The sequence below is a fragment of the Lygodium microphyllum genome, chromosome 11 (genome assembly GCF_053477565.2).
Source record: "Lygodium microphyllum isolate KBCC chromosome 11, Lygodium_microphyllum_v1.1.10, whole genome shotgun sequence".
Taxonomy (NCBI): domain Eukaryota; kingdom Viridiplantae; phylum Streptophyta; class Polypodiopsida; order Schizaeales; family Lygodiaceae; genus Lygodium; species Lygodium microphyllum.
The window spans coordinates 136079844-136099015 of NC_141145.1; the positions used below are offsets into that span (position 1 = coordinate 136079844).

Below are 19172 nucleotides of genomic sequence, written 5' to 3' on the forward strand. Positions count from 1 at the left end.
GAGTTCAAGTGGCCAATGGTGAAGAGGAAATCAGCACACAGATATGCCCACAGGTTCCTTTACAGCTGGCTGAAAATTTTGAAGCAAAAGTAAACCTGATCACTTTGAAAATGGGGCATATAGACATTGTACTCGGTTGTGATTGGTTGATGACATTAGGCATGATTATTATGGATTTCTCACAACTGTATATGCAGTTTATCTTCAATGGACAACTTATCCATTTACATGGAATTCCTAGTAGATAATATTTTCAGCTTATTACCATTCAACAACTCAAAAGGGAGTACAAGAGGGGCTCACAAATATTTGTTTTGCATTTGAATAAAGAGATGCAAGATCAGCCCAATAATTCAGCAAACCATCCAGCCTTGACAGCTCTTCTTGAGGAGTATAGGGATTTGTTTGAGGTACCTACTTCATTGCCTCCCAATAGAGTAGTAGATCACCCCATTGATTTAGAGCCCAACTCAAAGACGATCAATAAGCTACCTTACATATTATCAAAGTGTGAACAAGAGGAAGCAGCCAAGCAAATCAAGGAACTTCTGGAGATGGGATTCATTGAACCAAGTCCTTCACCTTATGTATCTCCAGTTCTGTTAGTAAGAAAGAAAGATGGATCTTTCAGAATGTGCATTGACTACAGGGATCTTAATAAGATCACAGTGAAGAACAGGTATCCGATACCTTGGATTGATGATTTACTTGGTGATCTCAAGGGGGCTTGATTCTTTACGAAGATTGATTTGAGGTCAGGGTATCATTAGATTCGCATGTGAGAGGGTGACGAAGTCAAGACTGCTTTCAGGGCTGATCGAGGGCTCTATCATTTCGTACTGATGCCATTTGGGCTTACAAATGCTCCAGCTACCTTCCAAAGCATGATGGATAAGATTTTACAGCCTTTCCTCTTTCAATTTGTCTTGGTGTTCTTTGATGACATACTAATCTACAGTAAGACTTTACAGGATTACTTGGCACATATGAGGAGGGTTTTTGATGTATTGAGACATCACAGGATTTTTGCTAAGGAAAAGAAGTGTTCTTTCATGCAGATTGAAGTGGAATACTTGGGACATATTTTCAGTGAAAAAGGAATACAGGCTGATCCCAAGAAGGTACAATGTATAAAAATGTATAAAAGATTAGCCAACACCTACTACTACTACTTCTCTTAGAGGATTCCTTGGTTTATCTTCATTCTATAGCTGATTCATCAAGCATTATGCAGCCATTGCAGCTCCTTTGACTAATATGTTGAAGAAGGAGGATTTCTTTTGGGATGCTCTTGCAGATAGCAGCTTCAACTAGTTAAAGGGACTCCTTACCTCTACTCCTATCTTGGTATGCCCAGACTTCTCCAAAGAATTTACTATGCAGTGTGATGCTAGTGGCCATGGCATTGGGGCTGTTTTGTTACAGGAGCATGGAGTGATTGCTTTTGAGAGCCGTAAGCTTACAGATAAAGAAATGGCCATGAATATTTATGACCAGGAGATGTTGGCTATCTTACATGCAATTAAGAAGTGGCACCATTACTTGTATGGCAGCCGATTCAGAGTACACATTGATCATAGGGTTCTTAAGTATTTCCTTACTCAGTCCAATCTTACTCCTAAGCAGCGTCGGTGGGTTGCTACACTACAAAATTATGATTTTGACATCACTCATATGAGGGGCAAAGACAATATAGCGGCAGATTCTCTTTCTCGTATGTGGGCTTGCAAAGTTTCAGCTATGACATAATTGCATAATGATTGGATTGAAGAATTACAGGAGGCTTATCTTCTGGATGAAGAATTTGGCCATATTTTTCAGAAATTACAACAAGGTCTTATGGAAGAAAACTTGCATTATCAGTTCAAAAATGGCCTTATTTGGTTGAAAGGCAAGATTGTTATTCCTTCTACCTCTTCTTTTACACGGAAAATTATGGAGGAAGTACATTCTTTGCCTTTAGCTGGACATTTAGGAGTTTTCAAGACCTATGACAGGATCAGCAAAAGTTTCTATTGGAAAGGACTGTGGAAAGATGTCAAGGACTTTGTCATAAAGTGTATGCCTTGTCAGCAAAATAAGGACAACACCCATAAGCTAGGAGGTTTGTTACAGCCATTACCTATTCCTACAGGTAAATGGACTCATATTACTATGGATTTCATTACTGGCTTGCCTACTACCAAGAAGGGATGTAATAGCATATATGTGGTGGTAGATAGACTCACCAAGGCAGCCCATTTTATTCCAACCAAGATTCAGTTTACTGCCTCTCAAGTGGCCAGTTAGTTTATGGAGCAGATTTTTAGACTACATGGATTACCGCAGGTGATTGTTCATGATAGAGACTCAAAGTTTATGAGTAACTTTTGGCAGGCGGTATTTATATCTATGGCACTAAATTGGCTCCATCTATGGCCTATCATCCACAAACTGACGGACAGACAGAAAGAGTCAATAAATGGTTGGAGACTTATCTTCACCATTTCTGCTATGACGTCCAAACCTCATGGGATTCTTGGTTACACTTGGCTGAGTTTGCTTAAAACAATTTTACCCACGCTAGTATTGGAGTTTCACCCTTTGAGGCTTTGTATGGTTACAAGGTGCCCTTACCCACAGTCATCTTTAATGAAAGGATCAATCCTCATGGAAAGGAAGAGTTAGAAAGAATGCAAACCCTTCTTTAGCCTATTGATTATGGAGCTAGTGATGATGCAGATAGGATCAGGACAGCGCGCTATTTTAGAACAGTTTTTATCGTGTCTAATTTTCAGAATTAAGCTATCTACATGGCTTAAAATACTCTTCAAGAGCTCCGTTTTGATATATGACATGCCTCATTTGGACACTTTTACTATAAGTTATGACAGATTTGGTCCAACAGGGTCTGTTTACACGTCTGTTTACACAACAAGCTGTCTACTTCATTTTGAGATTATTTGTTGAAGATTTTATGGCTCCATATACTTTCGAAGTATTTCAGATCATGAATATAGCTGAGGCCTACTCTTGTTCTTCAATTTTAGTCCATATAGTTGGTCAAACTTCATTCATTTCCCCATTTGTAAAGTTGTAAAAACAAAGTAGTACTCTATTCTATCCATCCTTTTCTAGTCTTTCAGGTTTGTTTTTTAGGACAAAAACTTTTGGGAAGGGATGGATTGTAAGAAGTTGGGAATAAGGACTTAGTGTAAATAATATTGATATTATGACATGTCACACTGACATTGGTATAAAAGGAGAGGACATGTAATTTTTCATATCTGTTTGACATATTAATACAATTACTGTCTTTCTCTCCCATCTTGCTCACAACTTCCATGGCTTCTCTCTCTTTCCTATATTTCTCTCTCCAAATCTAGTCTTTCTCTCTCCTCTTCACTCTTCTTCTCTCTCTTCTGCAATCTCTCCTCTCCTCTTTCTCTCTCCCTAGTTCACTCTCTGATACTTACTAATTTTTTCATGACATGAAATAGTCACAAATGTTGATTCACTCTTTGCGACAAACTTATATGTGACATTGAACAGGTAATCTTCTATCCAAATCCTCGGCAATCTCAATGGTGGTATATTGTGCCATCTCAACACCTTGCAACATACAAGTATATGATGAAAGAAATATCCCCAACGTGGAGATGAGGAGAGTATGCAAGTAGAGGGGTCGAGGTTCCAGGGGGTGGATGGTTTGGAGTGTGCAAAGAAGACATGCATGGGTGACGTAGAGAAAGAGATAGAATGCCAAGGATTTTTCGAGAATGAAGTGGACTGCTCTTTCTATGGAGACCTATGTATAAACCTTCAACATACACTGAGCTATACCAAGAGCTTGATATGGAGTCATAGGCCAAGTCGTATTTGTGTTCGTTTACTCAATTCATTGTGATAATTCTCTTTTAAGATACCTTAGTATATATGTTTTAACTAGCATACTTTTTTGCAAAGTTATATTGTCGTGATTTACCTAAATCCTTATATTGATTATGCTAACATTGTTTTCTGTTTGTGCACAGGTTACCTTTGATGATACCCAGAGAGTAGGATGAGTTGAGGGATGATAGATGAGGAGCTACACGAGATCTTCACATGTATATCTACGGATCAGATGGCTAGCTTTAGAGATATGGTAGACTAGGAGTTGTTACGGTCATTGTTTGGCCATTCTACAAGGTCTACTATAGTATGCTTTGATACTTCGATTTCTAGTTTAGGCGGAGTCAATGCTCTAAACTAGCCCCAAATAGAGGGAGTGGTCTATCTTGTTGGTGTAGTGGGCACTTGTCACCTCTAGGGTTTGTTACACCTATAGAGATGTCTAATCCTGTGACTCCATGTTTTTCTCAATCGTCCATAGGTGGCATCCCTATGGATGCTACTCTGAGAGATATCGCCCATAGGTATGCCAGATATACAGGGGTCTCCTGGTTATGCCTAGAAGTTTAGTCGTTGCAAGTGGGAGTGGCCGCACCTTCGACATATCCTAGTAGGGTATGGATACCTTGTAGATGAGAAAACAAGTGTTGTGATCATGAATGATAAAGAGAGAAGAGTGATGGCTCACATGAGAGAGTTGTGTCAACAAGTATTTAGGCACAACATTTTAGACCATTGGAAGAATATACCACAGGGGAGCAATGAGTATATACTAGTGTCTTTGCACGAGGAGTTGTAGAGAGCTTTTTCATTGGGTGGATGATGGATTGTATGCATGCATAGATGTCATATAGATGATTAAACACACACAAGGTAATAGAAAATAGTGCCTCAAAGCTCAAGTGGTTGGATGTAGAGGATTGGTGGAGACTTAGGGAGGAGGCTATAGACTCTCCAAGATGATGGTAGCAGTAGCATGAGCAGTGAGGGCACAATTGAAGGTAGGGGCCATGCATCATCTAGCGAGTGACGACCATAGGACTTATTTAGATGACTTTGTAAGTTTTCTTTTGGTTTTTCTCCCTTTTTTATTTGGAATATCACTTATACTAGCAATATTATTTCTAACAATGCTACTCTGTTTCTTTGCAACACTCCATAAAAAACTGTGATTCTATAGGTTTGGAGACTTGATATGTAGGGAGACATGGTCTCATTGCACTTATCGATAGATTGTATGTGCATGGTGGCCCAATAAGCCAATCATCTTTCTTATTTGCAGTCATTATTTTTTGGTGAAGCATTATGTATTGTGGACTAATATCTAGTTGTTTATTTTGTAGAGTCCATTCGATGCTCCATTACATCAAGTTGAGTTATCAGATGAAAAGGAGCTATAGCATGCACTTGGATTCATGGAATACACATCATTTCCTTTTTTGGTCATGTGGTCCATATAGACCTCTTCCATGTAGCATTCCTTAGATATATTTCTCAGTCCTTTATATAAAATCACATTTTGCTTTATTTATAGATACATTTTCATGTTTATTTTGGACTCTGCTCTTCATGGTTCCATGTAGTTTTATGAGTTGTCATCATCACTCTTGTACTTATTTTATGAGTTATCAGTCTTGTAGTTTTATGTAGCTTTTGTGTCTATCTTGATGATGATTGTGTATTCAATATGTAATTACTTTATAGAATATTATTCAACACATGGTATTGGGGGGTGGTAGGGTATCTTGCTATCCTGCTATCAAATTTTTTCTTTATAATCGTTGCTATTTTCGTTACTAATTTATTGCACACATCACTATCTAAGTCGATATATAAGTCAAAAAGCATCACTATTTGTATCGCATTTGCAACGCGAATAGCAATGCAAATAGCGACACAAATAGAAAAAATGTAACATGAATAGCAATGCAAATAGCAACGGATCTACAGAGACCTATACTGGTGCTTTTACGACGAGGGTAAAATTTTAAATGAATATATGTGTCACTTTAAATGTTAGTGTGTGGCATGTATCTTGTAGTGATGATACCTCTTCTAAAGAAAATGATGAGTGAAGATTTCAAATTTGCTGGGCTTGTGGACTCCATAATGACTGAGGTGAAAGGTACATACATTTTGTAATTAATGTATTTGTTGTGATCTAGATATTATAATAATAGGTGTTTCAATTTAATATGTCATTTATAATTCATTTCTTTGTTTTCTCAAAATTTTATAGTCTCTTATAATATTAAATTATGATTAATTATGTGCAAATATAGAAGAAATTATTACTCGAGATTATACAAGAGAAAATACACGAAGAAAGAAAGATGAGGAGATCACTTGACTTGATGTTTTTCAAGTCTAGAAATAGGTACCATATGATTTTATAAATAATGATTAATTATCATAAATAGCTATCTATTTAGAGATATTTGATAATTGAATTTTTAATAGGTCTAATCCGTCTATCGTCTTATGACGAAATCTTTTAACCACCCATCTTGAAAAAGAGAGAAAAGGGTAGATTTTATGGTTAAAAACTCTTGGTTGAATGCTTTAAAAGACAACACGCAATCGTGCTTGAAAATTATTGATGAGCGCAAATATGGTTTAACTCCTCAAGATCAAATGATCTACTCTTAAAGGCTAAAAAATAATATATTGAATTAATAATATCTCAAAATCATCAGAAAATTTTACCATTGAAGTTTCATGGATGTGAGTACTTGTGGAGAGTGTGTGATACTTATGATTGGTGGAAACATACAAGGCAAGAAGGTAAGTTAGGTAAGAAGGACATTCTAATGAAGGTAAGTTAGTCATTTTTTTTTCATTAACTTTTCTAATATTTGAGATAAAGAAGTCTAGTTGGTGAATCCATTAATTTTCTAGCATATAAAAAGAGTTGTCAGTCTTTCTTAAAGTGAAAAATTTGGATAAGGTTGAACTTACATCTGAACAAATTCTAATACAATAACATTACAAGTAAGATAACTCGGGGAAGTTACTATATGTGTATCCTCTACATCACGTGCGTTCAAGGCCTATTTATAAATATCTTTATCTATGAATTTTTCATGAACAAAGCATAACCCTTTTCTATTCAATCTATAAATAACCCCTTCATATTACACCCTTCTGTATATAAAAAATGTATAAAAATGGTATTTTAAAAATACCTTATTTTGAATCCACGTGATGCACACATATATTCATGAGTAACTTACCCGAGTAAGATAATATGATTTATGTGTTTACTTTTATGATTATCTTATTGATCCTTTTGTTCCATACTCATATATAGATATCTTTTGATGGTAGTGTGAAGTATATACTCCTATTGTTGACTCTCAAAAGCTAGATGTACACATTCTGACTATGGATGATGTTCCAGTTGATCAAGCCTTAGATAATGTATCTTATGGAAGTGTGTGTTTATCTTTTAATGCATAGTTTTTGTGTTTTTAAGGTATTTCATGCATTTAATATATATGCGTGACATTATCTTAACCTTTTGACGAAGAATGTGATAAGATAAAGAAACATATTTTTCATCACTGGTAATGATTTTAATTAAATATTTAGCAATATTCTTGAATAATATATATTTTATAAATGTTTAGAGTTATTTGTCCTAAATGAATATGTTTATCGAAGGAAAAGAAAGCTTTCAAGAATTTCAAGATCATACAATCAATCATGTTTTGATGCTTACGCCAAAATTTAGTTTAATTCTATGTTTGTATTCTTAATATTTTATTTTATTATTTATTGTATTAAAATATATTATTACTAAAGGGTGTTGAAAATGAAAATGAGGATCTTGATATGGAAAATTGTGTAATTTTTTTTAAATTTATTATTACATGGTTTAACAAAAAGAGTATATTTTAAAGAAACCATGTAACAAAACATCAACAACTTAAGCAAAGATAAGGTATATGTTTCGTTTTCTTGTCGTTATAAGTATCTCAAATTTTTTGAGAAAGAAAAATGTAAATATTAATATTTATGTGATAATAAGATTTGTATAATTTGATAGAATGTTAACTATAAATTAATATTTATATATTTATTTCATCCATAAAAATGATAAATCATTTATAACAAACTGACGAGAAAGAAAGTAACATCAAAGATAAAAGATTAGAAGTATTCTACATGAATTTTGCAATTTTTAAAGTTTACACATTAGAAGAATAATCGTATTTCATTATTTTATTTGGATTAGAAATGTAATGATCTTTCAAACCCAAGCATTGAAATTGATATTTTCAATGAAATTCAAAAGGTAACTTTCTAGTAACTTGTTTTTAATTTGTATATGGTTATTGTTTAAAACTATAATCATATAAATACGTATTTTAAATATTATATTTTACTTCGTTTGAAATATATTATATTAGTTGAATATTTTATTATTTATTTTTAAATGCAAGTTGATATAATGAAAGAAAATATGGAGATGATACAATATGATTAGTTTAGATGATGTAAAGATTGTAGCATAATGCTATTATATACTTCTCATTCATGAACTCATTACTATTTTGATTTTTTTTTTCTTATCTCTTTTATTGGCACTATGTATTAATGTCTTCATTTGTTAAATTTATCGTAATCAATTAGATGCGTACTATTATGTCCTATTTGAAATTAACTAAACAATCTATATATAATTTTCTAGTTGAAAATTTACTATATAATATCCTACTTAGAGTAGAAATGTGCAAACTAGGAAAAATGAAATATCTCAAAGTTGGAGAAAAATCAGAATCACATAAGAAAATTATATAGGAAAACTATCATATGTAGGAAAATTTCTCTATGTAGAGAAACATAAGAAAATTTTCGTATGTAGGAAAATCCCCATATATGAAAATTTTTCTACATAGGAAGGAAAAAAAGGAAATTCTCGATCAATTTCCAAGTTAAAAATATACATAAGTAAGGAAAGTAAATCATAGGGAAAATAAATTCCCTACCATTTCCCTAGTTAAAAATACACATTATAAGTAAGGAAAGTAAATTATAGGGAAAGTCTTTTTACTTATGTGTATTTTTAACTAGGGAATTTCCTCTTTTTTTTTTCCTATGTAGGGAATGATTAAAAGTTCCTTGTGGAAGTGAGACTAACTACTTCTCTATATACCAAGGATGGCAGCCTTAGGATTTTGATTCTCTTTGGGGATGGCATGTTGATTGCTTGAAAGTTGGCCATAGATGTGGATGCATTGAAGAAGAGATTGTAATCCAAAAAATAAATAAATTCCAAAATGATTTTAACACTTGCATTTACACACACATTGATAGTATTGTCTTACTTGCCTCCCTTTAGGCAGCGTAGGAGCCCTTGTAACTCTTGAGTCAAAGCATTGGGTTTATGAGCTCTTTTGTTAAAAACTAGATTCTATGGCACTATAAAAGTGCCACACATGAACAATCACTTAAAAAGAGAGAAGTTGCAAGATAGAGTGGACATGGGAATAAAGGCCATAACGTCCATTTAAAACGCAATTAAAATGTGGCAAGTGGGCTCTATCATATGGCTCTACTTGCCTAAGCAATTGCATAGTCATGGAAAGAGGTTTGCTTAGGGTGGCAATTAGTCCGAACAAGTGCAAAAGGTAGGTAGGAATGGTGAAGATATGGAACTTGACTACTTTATTGTAGTGAAAAATGACATAGTCAATATGGATGAGATTTGAGATGGAGGTGCAAGGTGAACTCAAAGCCATTCTTGAAGAAACACAAAAGCCAAATCCAAGATTTTAAGAAGGTATTCAAAGCACTTGTGGTTTTCTTAACCCAAAAACTCAAGCAAATGTTTGCAGATTTTTCTATTTTTGGTGTTTTTTTCTTCTTCATGGGCAAACCACCATAGAGGATGAATTTGATTGAGGGTTTCTATAAACCTACTTAGCCGAAGTGACTCTATTACAATACATGCACTTTTGATTGTGTGCCTATAGAATTGACTTGTAAAGTGCTTTCTAGTTAATCTATAGATCATGGTAGCCACTTTTAAGCTCAACTTATCCTAGATGAATAGCAACAAAGTTTATTCTAACCCTTTCTAAAGAATTGTTAACTACATTAATGATGTAGTGGAATGCTTTAAGGAATTCGGTAGAAGTAGAGTGAAAATTGCTAGGGCTCTCATGGATTCTTTCACTCACTATTGTATTGCTTTACTCAAACCTACTACTCTCTAGCCTAACAATACTCGAGACATTGATGTGCTTCTTTGGCTTATACAAGATGTTAGGGATTATGCTAAAACTAAAGAAAGATATAGAAAGGTATTAAAGGAAAATTTGGACATTGAAGGGGAATCTAATTACATGGATTTTTTCTAGACATTGCAAGTCAAAGGAAGGAAACGATAGTGGCTATACAAGCTAATCACCTCTCATCTATTTTAGGCTAATAAGAAAATAGGACTAAAGGGTATAATGAAGCCTCATACAATATTCATTGGCAAAGTCACTCCAAATGTAGCCTCCCTAATTGCCAAGCCTTGCTCTATTCAAGAGTTGGCGTTTGTGTTTCAAAAATTGAGGGACCTTAAGTCTCTTGGATTGGATGGACTCTCAATAGAATTTACAAAGCACTTTGGGAGGTGTGGGGCAAGGGTAATTGTGATTATGCTAACCATTTCACAAAAGTGGGCCATCTACTTGAATATGCCAATTATGAAATGATAAAGCTCATTCCTAAGTCAGCAAATAGACTCCTAAAAGGTTAATGCAAAAGTAATTTCTTTAAGTATGAAGCATCTTTTGCCTAGAATCTTACACCAAGATCAATATGGATCTCTTCATGGGAGACATATTAATAGTGCCATTATTAATTTGATATGCATAGTGGATCTTGCCTTGGAAAGAGATGGTCAGTTTGTCCTTGTCAGCATCTTTTGCCTAGAATCTTACACCAAGATCAATATGGATCTCTTCATGGGAGACATATTAATAGTGCCATTATTAATTTGATATGCATAGTGGATCTTGCCTTGGAAAGAGATGGTCAGTTTGTCCTTGTCAACGTGAACAAGGATAATGCATATGATAGAATCATGTAGGATTTTATTATTGCAACATTAGAATGTATGGGATTTAGTTCCGCATTGTGTAGAATGGCTTTTGGACACATGAATGCTATAGTAATAGTTAATATCCATGGCATGATTTCTAACCCTTTCCCATTGAAGAGATTAGTGAGACAAGGTTGTCCTTCAACACCTCTATTCTTTGTTGTGATTACTAATCCTTTGCTTAGAATGATAGATTGTGGCTTATAGCCAAAGTGGAGATAAAGATAGCAATGTTTCAAAAGCTTTCAATCGGATTGGGTGAAATGATTGTTGTGCTCAACATTGTCATTAATCATGCCTCATCATTTGTAGTAAGAGTAAATACATTTTCTAAATCTTGCTAAGATAGGATAGACAAATTAGGCCAATATTTCAACTAGAGTTATGTAGGTAAATAGATTTAGCATGCAATCTCATGGAATATAATGTATTGCTTATCAAGGGCAAATGGGGGACTAGGGATGCAGGTAATGAAGGGAAAGGTGAGTCACATAGTTCTCAAACTAGCATTTCAACTAGTGAGTGACCTCCCTCGGCTAGTAATTATGACTAGCTAAACATTCTCACCCTAATAAATATAAATATTTGCAAGGGAAAGGTGTCATGTGATGATGTGGAGTTCAAGTCCAAGTAATTAGCTACTACGACTAAAGCATTACTTAAGTGCTTAAAAACCAATAATAATAACCTCCATAGATTTAACTAATGGAAGAGGGGAGGACAACTCACTTTCGCACCAAATCTAGCTTTCCTCGTATGCTTACAAAGATAAAGTTGCACTTGTTTGAGCAAATACTTGAAGAAGCGTAAGGCTCTTGAGAAGAAAGGGATCCAAAGATAGAGAGATGTTTGGGACCCTCATAGAGGAGAGTTTTCAATGAAAAGAAGGAATACTTGCCCATGGCAAGAGTATAAGATTTCTCTAGCTAGGTGGAAAGAAAGACTTTGATGGGGAAAAGAATAAAGTTCTATACATAATGTTACAAGGGGAATGGAAGGCCTACTCCCCTTGTGAACATTGGAAAATCAACACCATGTAACAAGTTTAACACTCTCTTCTAGACGATATGTGCAAAGAAATTGACCACCAATAATAGGTTGGCAAAGTTTATGAAGGTGGAGAAACTTTGTCTAATGTGCTTCAAAGCAAAGAAATTGAGTCCTCATATCTTGTGGCATTGTCCTACAACTTAGGCAATATAGAAAAGGGTGAAGGAGTAGATGCATCTAGTAGGCCTCAATGTGGGCATTAAAATGAAAATACCTTTGTTTGGGGACAAAGGAAAGGTTGAGAAGGAGATGTTGAAGTTTTGGAATTTCACTAGAGCTATGGTACTGAGGGGTTTGTGGTCAAGTACAAACACAATAATTGTTGCCAAGTCCAATAGATTGTCTACTCAAGTTACCTTTGGTAAGTTAGCTAGAGAAGTGATGAGACTTCTCGTAGGAGACTTAGAAAGAAAGAATGTGTTTACAAAATTTGTTTAGAGCTCTTGAAGTGAGTTGTAGTGTCCGAAGTTATGGGGTTTAAAATCGTGTATCCTACCCTAGTGGCATCTCCTCACATGGAGATGTAGATATTTACCTTGATAGTAGTATCATCATTTGTTCTCATGACAAGGAAAGAAAGTGTGTTGTAGATCTTTCAACTTTTTGTTTAAAAAGTTTAATACAACATTACGGCATTAGTTAAGGAAAAATTGAGAGGGTTGATATGTGGGGAGAAAAAGTGATATTTATTACCTTGGGGTAATTGTGGAAGCGGGTCTTGAGGATGTGCTCGACGTTGAGGGGGTCGACGGTGAGGAAAACGGAGGGGGAGAAGAGGAAGTAGCGGAGGCGATAAGTTCTGTTGTGGCTGCTGAAGAAGGACAGGGTCCAGTCGTGCAGGCGATGGAAGTTCCGGCGGGCCTCGAAGTAGCACCCCACCAGAGGCCATAGCTTCGGCCCCGCCGGCTTCATCCTCATCTCCTCCGGCTCCTTCTTTTGCATATCTATGATGCTCTTCCATCTCAATATACAAGCAAATGGTAAGGCTATGGCTAATATAGCCATGGCCGCTATGGCTATGGACATGGCCAATATGGACGTGGGCGTGCCTGTCACAGCACCCCATGCGCCCAGTCCCAGGATTAGCTGCTGCATATCATAATACCTGTATGAGAGAGTTGATACCTCTCCTCCCTCCATCGTAGCTCTCCTATCAATTCTTCTTCTTCTTCTTCTTCTTCTTCTTCTTACTCTTGAAGACTAATCACTCAGCTCGCTCTGCGGTTCATACGTGAGTCGTGACTATGCAGTCAAGACCTGTTACAGCCAGCGGCTTTTGGAACTATGTATGATGAGGTTACAGAAGCATCTCTAGCTCCTGTCCGGAGTTTGGCAAGACCCGCATCCCTACACCACATGACAAAGCAGCTGCCGCCATGAATCAATATTTATTTGAGCCGGAAATTCGAGCCACTTGATGTTTCTTTTTAAAAAGACGTCCAACGTTCATAAATAGTTTTCGCATTGCAATAATCGCCCGGCTTCACAGTCCAACTAACTAATGAGATATCGCAGCTCGTATTTGAATCATCTGTGTCACGACTCACCATTCAGATTTGTTTAGTTTAGGGCCCACTCGAGATCGACATCCGTCCAGCGATGTAACGTCGCCATTGATGTGATCTGTAGGCTCCAATCGTAGGATGATGCCAGAAATATCTTCAAAAAAATCCTCAATGGAGTCTATCAATGATTCCACATGAAGTAGTAAAACAAAACCATTGGTGAAGGTGCCCTAGGTCATGCATGATTATTGAGCCTTAACATTATTTTGTGACAAAAGCATACAATATAATCATGTGTTAGCCAATGGGGTTATAGCTTAGTGGTTTTGATCGTGGGTTGAGTATTGTGGAGTGTGAGTTCAAACCTTAGGTTCTACATTTCAAACGCAACAAGTCATTTTGCATCTAATATCCTTGTGTTTTAAACTTATGTCTTTCTCTTTGAAGGGAATATTATCATATTTATAATTTATACATTCTTCTTTCTGAAGTATTTGTTGGTTGGGGGACTTCAGCCTTACTTCAACATCACCTACAACGGTACCACACATTGAGCTACCCAAGGTGAGCCTTCACAATGTTTAGTCCTACCAATGGAGATGTTACTTGCTTGTGAAGTTTGGTGCATTCTTATATCACCTATCCCTATGTTTAACCTCATACTGAGATATATAACAACAACAATAAATTGAATAAGATATGAATGCCAGGTGATTGAGTGTCTCGCTTTGGGACGCATTATATTTGCATGTCCTTCTATGCTTTATCCAACCTTTTCATTTTGAGTTTTAGCTTTTCATCCATTTTTTGGCTCATGCCACCATTAGAATCGAGCTATAACAATGGGAAGAGATAAGAGAAAAAATAGGAGGTGTCACATAAGTGACTATAAGCATTGATTATGCAATGCCTTTGATTTAAAACAAACTTGGCTTGGCATATTCTATGATTATTGGCATCACTACAAGCATCAGTATAAATTACGAATAAGTAGACATATATGTAGTGACACTTGCAAACTAGAATGTGTCGCTTAAACTATGCAAAGTTAAATTGTAGTGCATAAGCAACATAAGGGCTAATCATGTCTTCTTTGTTTGTACCTACTAAAAAATCTCTACGTAAGTCCATGACTAAAGCCAATAAGGCCATGAACATAAAGGCTTTAGCAACTATAAGTATCTACTCAACAATAGTCTATAATGAAGAGGACTGAGGAGGGAGAAGAGAGGAGATAAGAGATTGTAGAAAGGAGAGAAAGAACGAGAGAAACGGAGAGAGAAAGACAAGGAAAAGAGAGAGGAGAGAAAGAGAGAAGAGAAGCCGTGAAAGTTGAAGAGAAGCTTAAGAGACTTTATTATTCATGAACTCATATCCTAACTATGTCTCTCTACACCTTGTATACCCCATTGGTGTGACTAGGTATTTCCCCTTGTGCTAACCACTTATCTATCCCACCCTTAAAGTTTTTGTTCTCAATAACAAAAAATGGGACTTATTGGTATGGCTCACGATGGGATTGTATTAAGCATTACAAATGGTAAAATATATGTGGGAAAGCTCAAATCCATGTGGAATTGGGGAGTATAGATATGTATACAATATTCACATCATGTGAGAGTTAGCAAATTATGGGTTTGGCCACTAAATCTTGATAGTTGGAATGCTATAAATAGTGGAAAGTATGCTATCCATAACACGCCTGTTGTAGAAAATAGGCCATAACTATCTATGGGTTGCTTCAAATGGGACATATGACATGTCAAACAAAGCTCTTGAAATGTACTTTTCCTTGATAGTGGGTATACTCACCTATCAATAATGCAAGATAATAGCTATTTCAAAAAGGTATGTTGTCTACAAGCTATTTACATTCCAAATTGGGCCAAAGTGAGCTAGTCTTTAGTCAATAGTATACCTTTGAGATAAGGAAACTCTTCCACAATAGATACCGGCCTACAAGCTTCTTGGAAGCGTAAACCTTGACAGTACTTAATCAAATATTATTTGACTGATCAAGTTCTAAAGCTTCTTTTCTCGCTATCTAATGACTTCCTCAAGAGTGTATTGAATAATGCTCTCTTCATCCATGGATGGCAACTCTTTCACATAGCTCTTGGAGGATCTAATAAAAGGTTTCAGTTGACTCATATTAAAAAAATCATGAATCTTAGTGGTGGGAGGGAGTTGGATTCAATAAGCCAAGTCACCCACTCTCTTGACTATCTTTTATGGCCCATAATAGTGGTGTCATGCTTGAGTGTGGAGTAGCAGGACTTGGATACATTTAGGAGTACCAACTACTCTTCTTGAAACTCAAGGGATCTCATTTTCTCATCTCAACATAGAACTTCATGGATCTTGGGCTTTCTTGAGATTCACCTTACATTGGTGAAGTAGAGCCTGCATGCGGTCCAATTCTTCTCTCCCATGAGGATTCTATAGCCATACAAGGCCTCAAAGGGGAACAATCCAATGCTAGCATGAGTGGAGCTATTATCGGTAAACTCATCCAAATGGAGCAATAGATCCCACACATGACATGCATCATGACAAAAATATCTCAAGTAGGTCTCAAGCCACTTGTTGACCCTCCTAGTTTGGCCATCAATTTGGGGGTGATATGTTGTAGATGGAGCTAATTGTATCACCATGGAGCTAAAAATTGACTGCTAAAAATGACTCATAAATTTAGTATCCCGATCATACACAATAACATATTAAAGCCCATGCAACTAAAAGACATGCTCCATAAACAAACTAGCCACTTGAGATGCTATATATTGTGTCTTTATTGGGATGCACATTAGGGCCAAAAAGCTTCAAACATTAGGAAAAAAATGAACTCATAAATGGGCCTTTTAGGCCCCCCCCTCTCTCCTCCTTAAAACAAGGAAAATAGGAGAGAATAGTAGTAAAATAATTCTCTTTTCTCTCCACTTTTGCAATCTCATTTTGCCTTTTTTATATTAACCACAAAGGATATAATCAGATTCATTTTCTCTCCTCATTCAAGAAGTATTTTTCAACCAAATTTTATATTAAAAAATGAGTTAGTTACGAGAGTGTGGTGCCTCGTTTTCAATGCAAAATGATGCTAACTGCGGGAAAGAAACCCTCCTAGGAAGACCCTTCAAAAGGGCGACCAAGTGTGAGGCCGACTATGTAGCACAGAGGATACACCTGACACTACCGGGTGTGAGGATAGTCACAACCTTTAGCAAGGGTGACCTCATCAAACCTCGAGGGAAAGGCAAGGAAGGTGCTGACGTAACAGTCAAAAGCCTACTAACGAGAGCAAGGACTTGTTGGAAAATTTGATACAAGCACAGGTCGAACAACGAGAACCAGTGAGTAAGGCCATGCCTAAAACAAGAAGGTCAAGAGACAATGCCAAGGACGGGCTTTGGACTTACAAATATCGTAGAAGACCCTAAAAGAAGCCCAAGCCTTATAGACGCAGGCATTGATGGAGGGTCAGCACAACGCCGTGATGGATATCCAAAGCATTGCTACGTGCTCAAGGGTACTACGCAGGTAATCGATGGATTTGGGTACCAAAATCCCCTACTAAACCGCCTCTATCAGCTGAAGGCCAGAGTGCATCAAAAGCAATGAAGCACAGGAGGAAATCTAAGAGAAACTCTAGGTCTCGAGGCAAGGAACCAGACATGATTGTTCGAAAGAAAGAGCCTCAGCCTAGCATGCTAAATAGACAGATGTCATATGTAGCCATTGAGCATGCACAAAAATCATTAGTGCCCAAAGAGCCTTTGATTTCCCAAGGGGAGAACAAGCATCATAGGCACAACATCGCTCATGGCAAGGCTGCTCGCTCAACGAAGCAAATGGCACAATTGTCTAATAGCCTTGAGCAAATCATTCAGCTAGTACCATATTCACCTATGAGTCCTAGATCTCCTACGCCCTCTTTTCCCAAACAAACACAGGAACCACTACAGCAGTTTTGTCAAGGGCGACTGCTCAATTCCAATCTCTATCTCCATTTAAGCTTCCAAATGTCTAAGAGGTGGGACATGACGCCATCTGTAGCTCTCGACCCAAGGATATGCTTGAGCAACCTAATGTGACTATATCAACTCATGCTCGATCTACACAGATGAGTGCTCAAAGGGCAACAAAAGACACGACCACTTTTGATCACCCTAGGGACCTGACACCGCAATCCACCAAGGGTAGCCAGCCCACAAAACTAGCTGCCACTACTTCCAATCAGGGATCACAGTAGTCACAGCCTTGGCCATGACAATGCCCCTTGCGAAACATGTCCTTAGTAGTTTACCTGTGGAGGAGGTGTCACAACCAACTTCATTAACAACTCCAGCACTTCCAAAGCGCCTAAAGCCTAGACTAGAGGAGTTAAACAGAAGGGAAGACCTAGACTCTCCAAAAAGAGAGGTAGTTGTACCCTCACAATCTAGCAAGGCTATTCAGTAGGCCACGACTATGTCCCATGAGTACACACTAGAGCAGGGGAAAGTTGAGGCCCAACCAAGCACATCAACAGCTGACCTAGTTCAGGGTCTTGAGTCATTAAGTTATGCACCTTCACTGACCAAGAAAAAGAGGAGAAAACAATGAAAATAAGAGTAGCTATAGGTGGTTGTGGATCCCAAGAGCATTGAGACCAAGAGCATTGGAGAGCTGGGGAATAAAGCATCAAGTCCATCTACCATTGAGCCCATTGATGTCTCTCCTAATAGTGGTGAAACCTTAGACACATCTGTGTGCTTTGAAAAATCAAAGCAACAATTACCGTCAACTGTTGCTTGCAATACTCAATCCACCGATAGAGAAACTCACATTGATAAATCAAGAGTGGATACAACAATGTCACGACAGGACGCTAAGACCACGCCGGTCACATCCAAGGAGAACCATAACACAACTACCATAAAGCCTCAAGAGAAACATGAAAACCTCGAAGGCATAAGCAATCCTGGCATTGATCAATCTTGCTCATCTAGGCATGAGCCCCCAGCTATGCTAAAGCCTAAGGAAACCCTTAGAACTTTGCATGAGATAGCAACCGAGCAAGCCCTCATAGAACATAGAGATGTCGCAGAGTGCTTGACCGAGTGGGACACTAAACTGAAATTATTCGCACGTGTCTATGTTCATGCAGACATGGGCACATTCCCTAGGGAGTAGCTTGAGGAATATTTGCCTTATCCACTATCGTGGGAAGAGCAAGAATATCTTGATGGACATTATGACAAGATCTTACATGAACGCATGTGACTCATCTCTGATGAGGAGGCTGACGAACTACGCTTAACCATGACATTTAATGAAATGCTCTGCCAGCCAAATCTCTTAGAGATAGAGCAACTAAAGCGACAATCAGAGGGTAGAAGCCAATTTGAAAAACGTTGATTTGAAAACTGTGCTACAATGACCGAACTTGGAGCCCAAATCATGACAGTATCAGAGAAGCAACTGGCCAAATGGCAGTCCCAAAGAGACCCGAACTACGTGGCACCAACTTCATTTCGAGTTTTAGCTACAGTTCGAGGTATGGACCTAGCTGGAACTAGCCGAGAGAGCCCTTTGATTGATAAAGTTCTCACTGAGGAGGAGCTACATGTTTCCAGTAGACTCGGACAAGGCACCGTGCTACTCGA

The 19172-nt window shown here is 37.2% G+C and overlaps 1 protein-coding gene across 1 annotated transcript in view; it reads right to left on the reverse strand.

Annotated features, from left to right (window-relative positions):
- Positions 1–13258, reverse strand: part of LOC148029424 (cytochrome P450 704B1-like) — a 38039-nt gene extending 24781 nt beyond the window's left edge. Inside the window, exon 1 of the mRNA XM_087688703.1 lies at positions 12716–13258. Coding sequence (XP_087544829.1) covers positions 12716–13162 — 447 coding nt within the window. The 5' untranslated portion in view covers positions 13163–13258. The remainder of the gene's footprint in view (positions 1–12715) is intronic.
- Positions 13259–19172: the final 5914 nt, after the last annotated feature.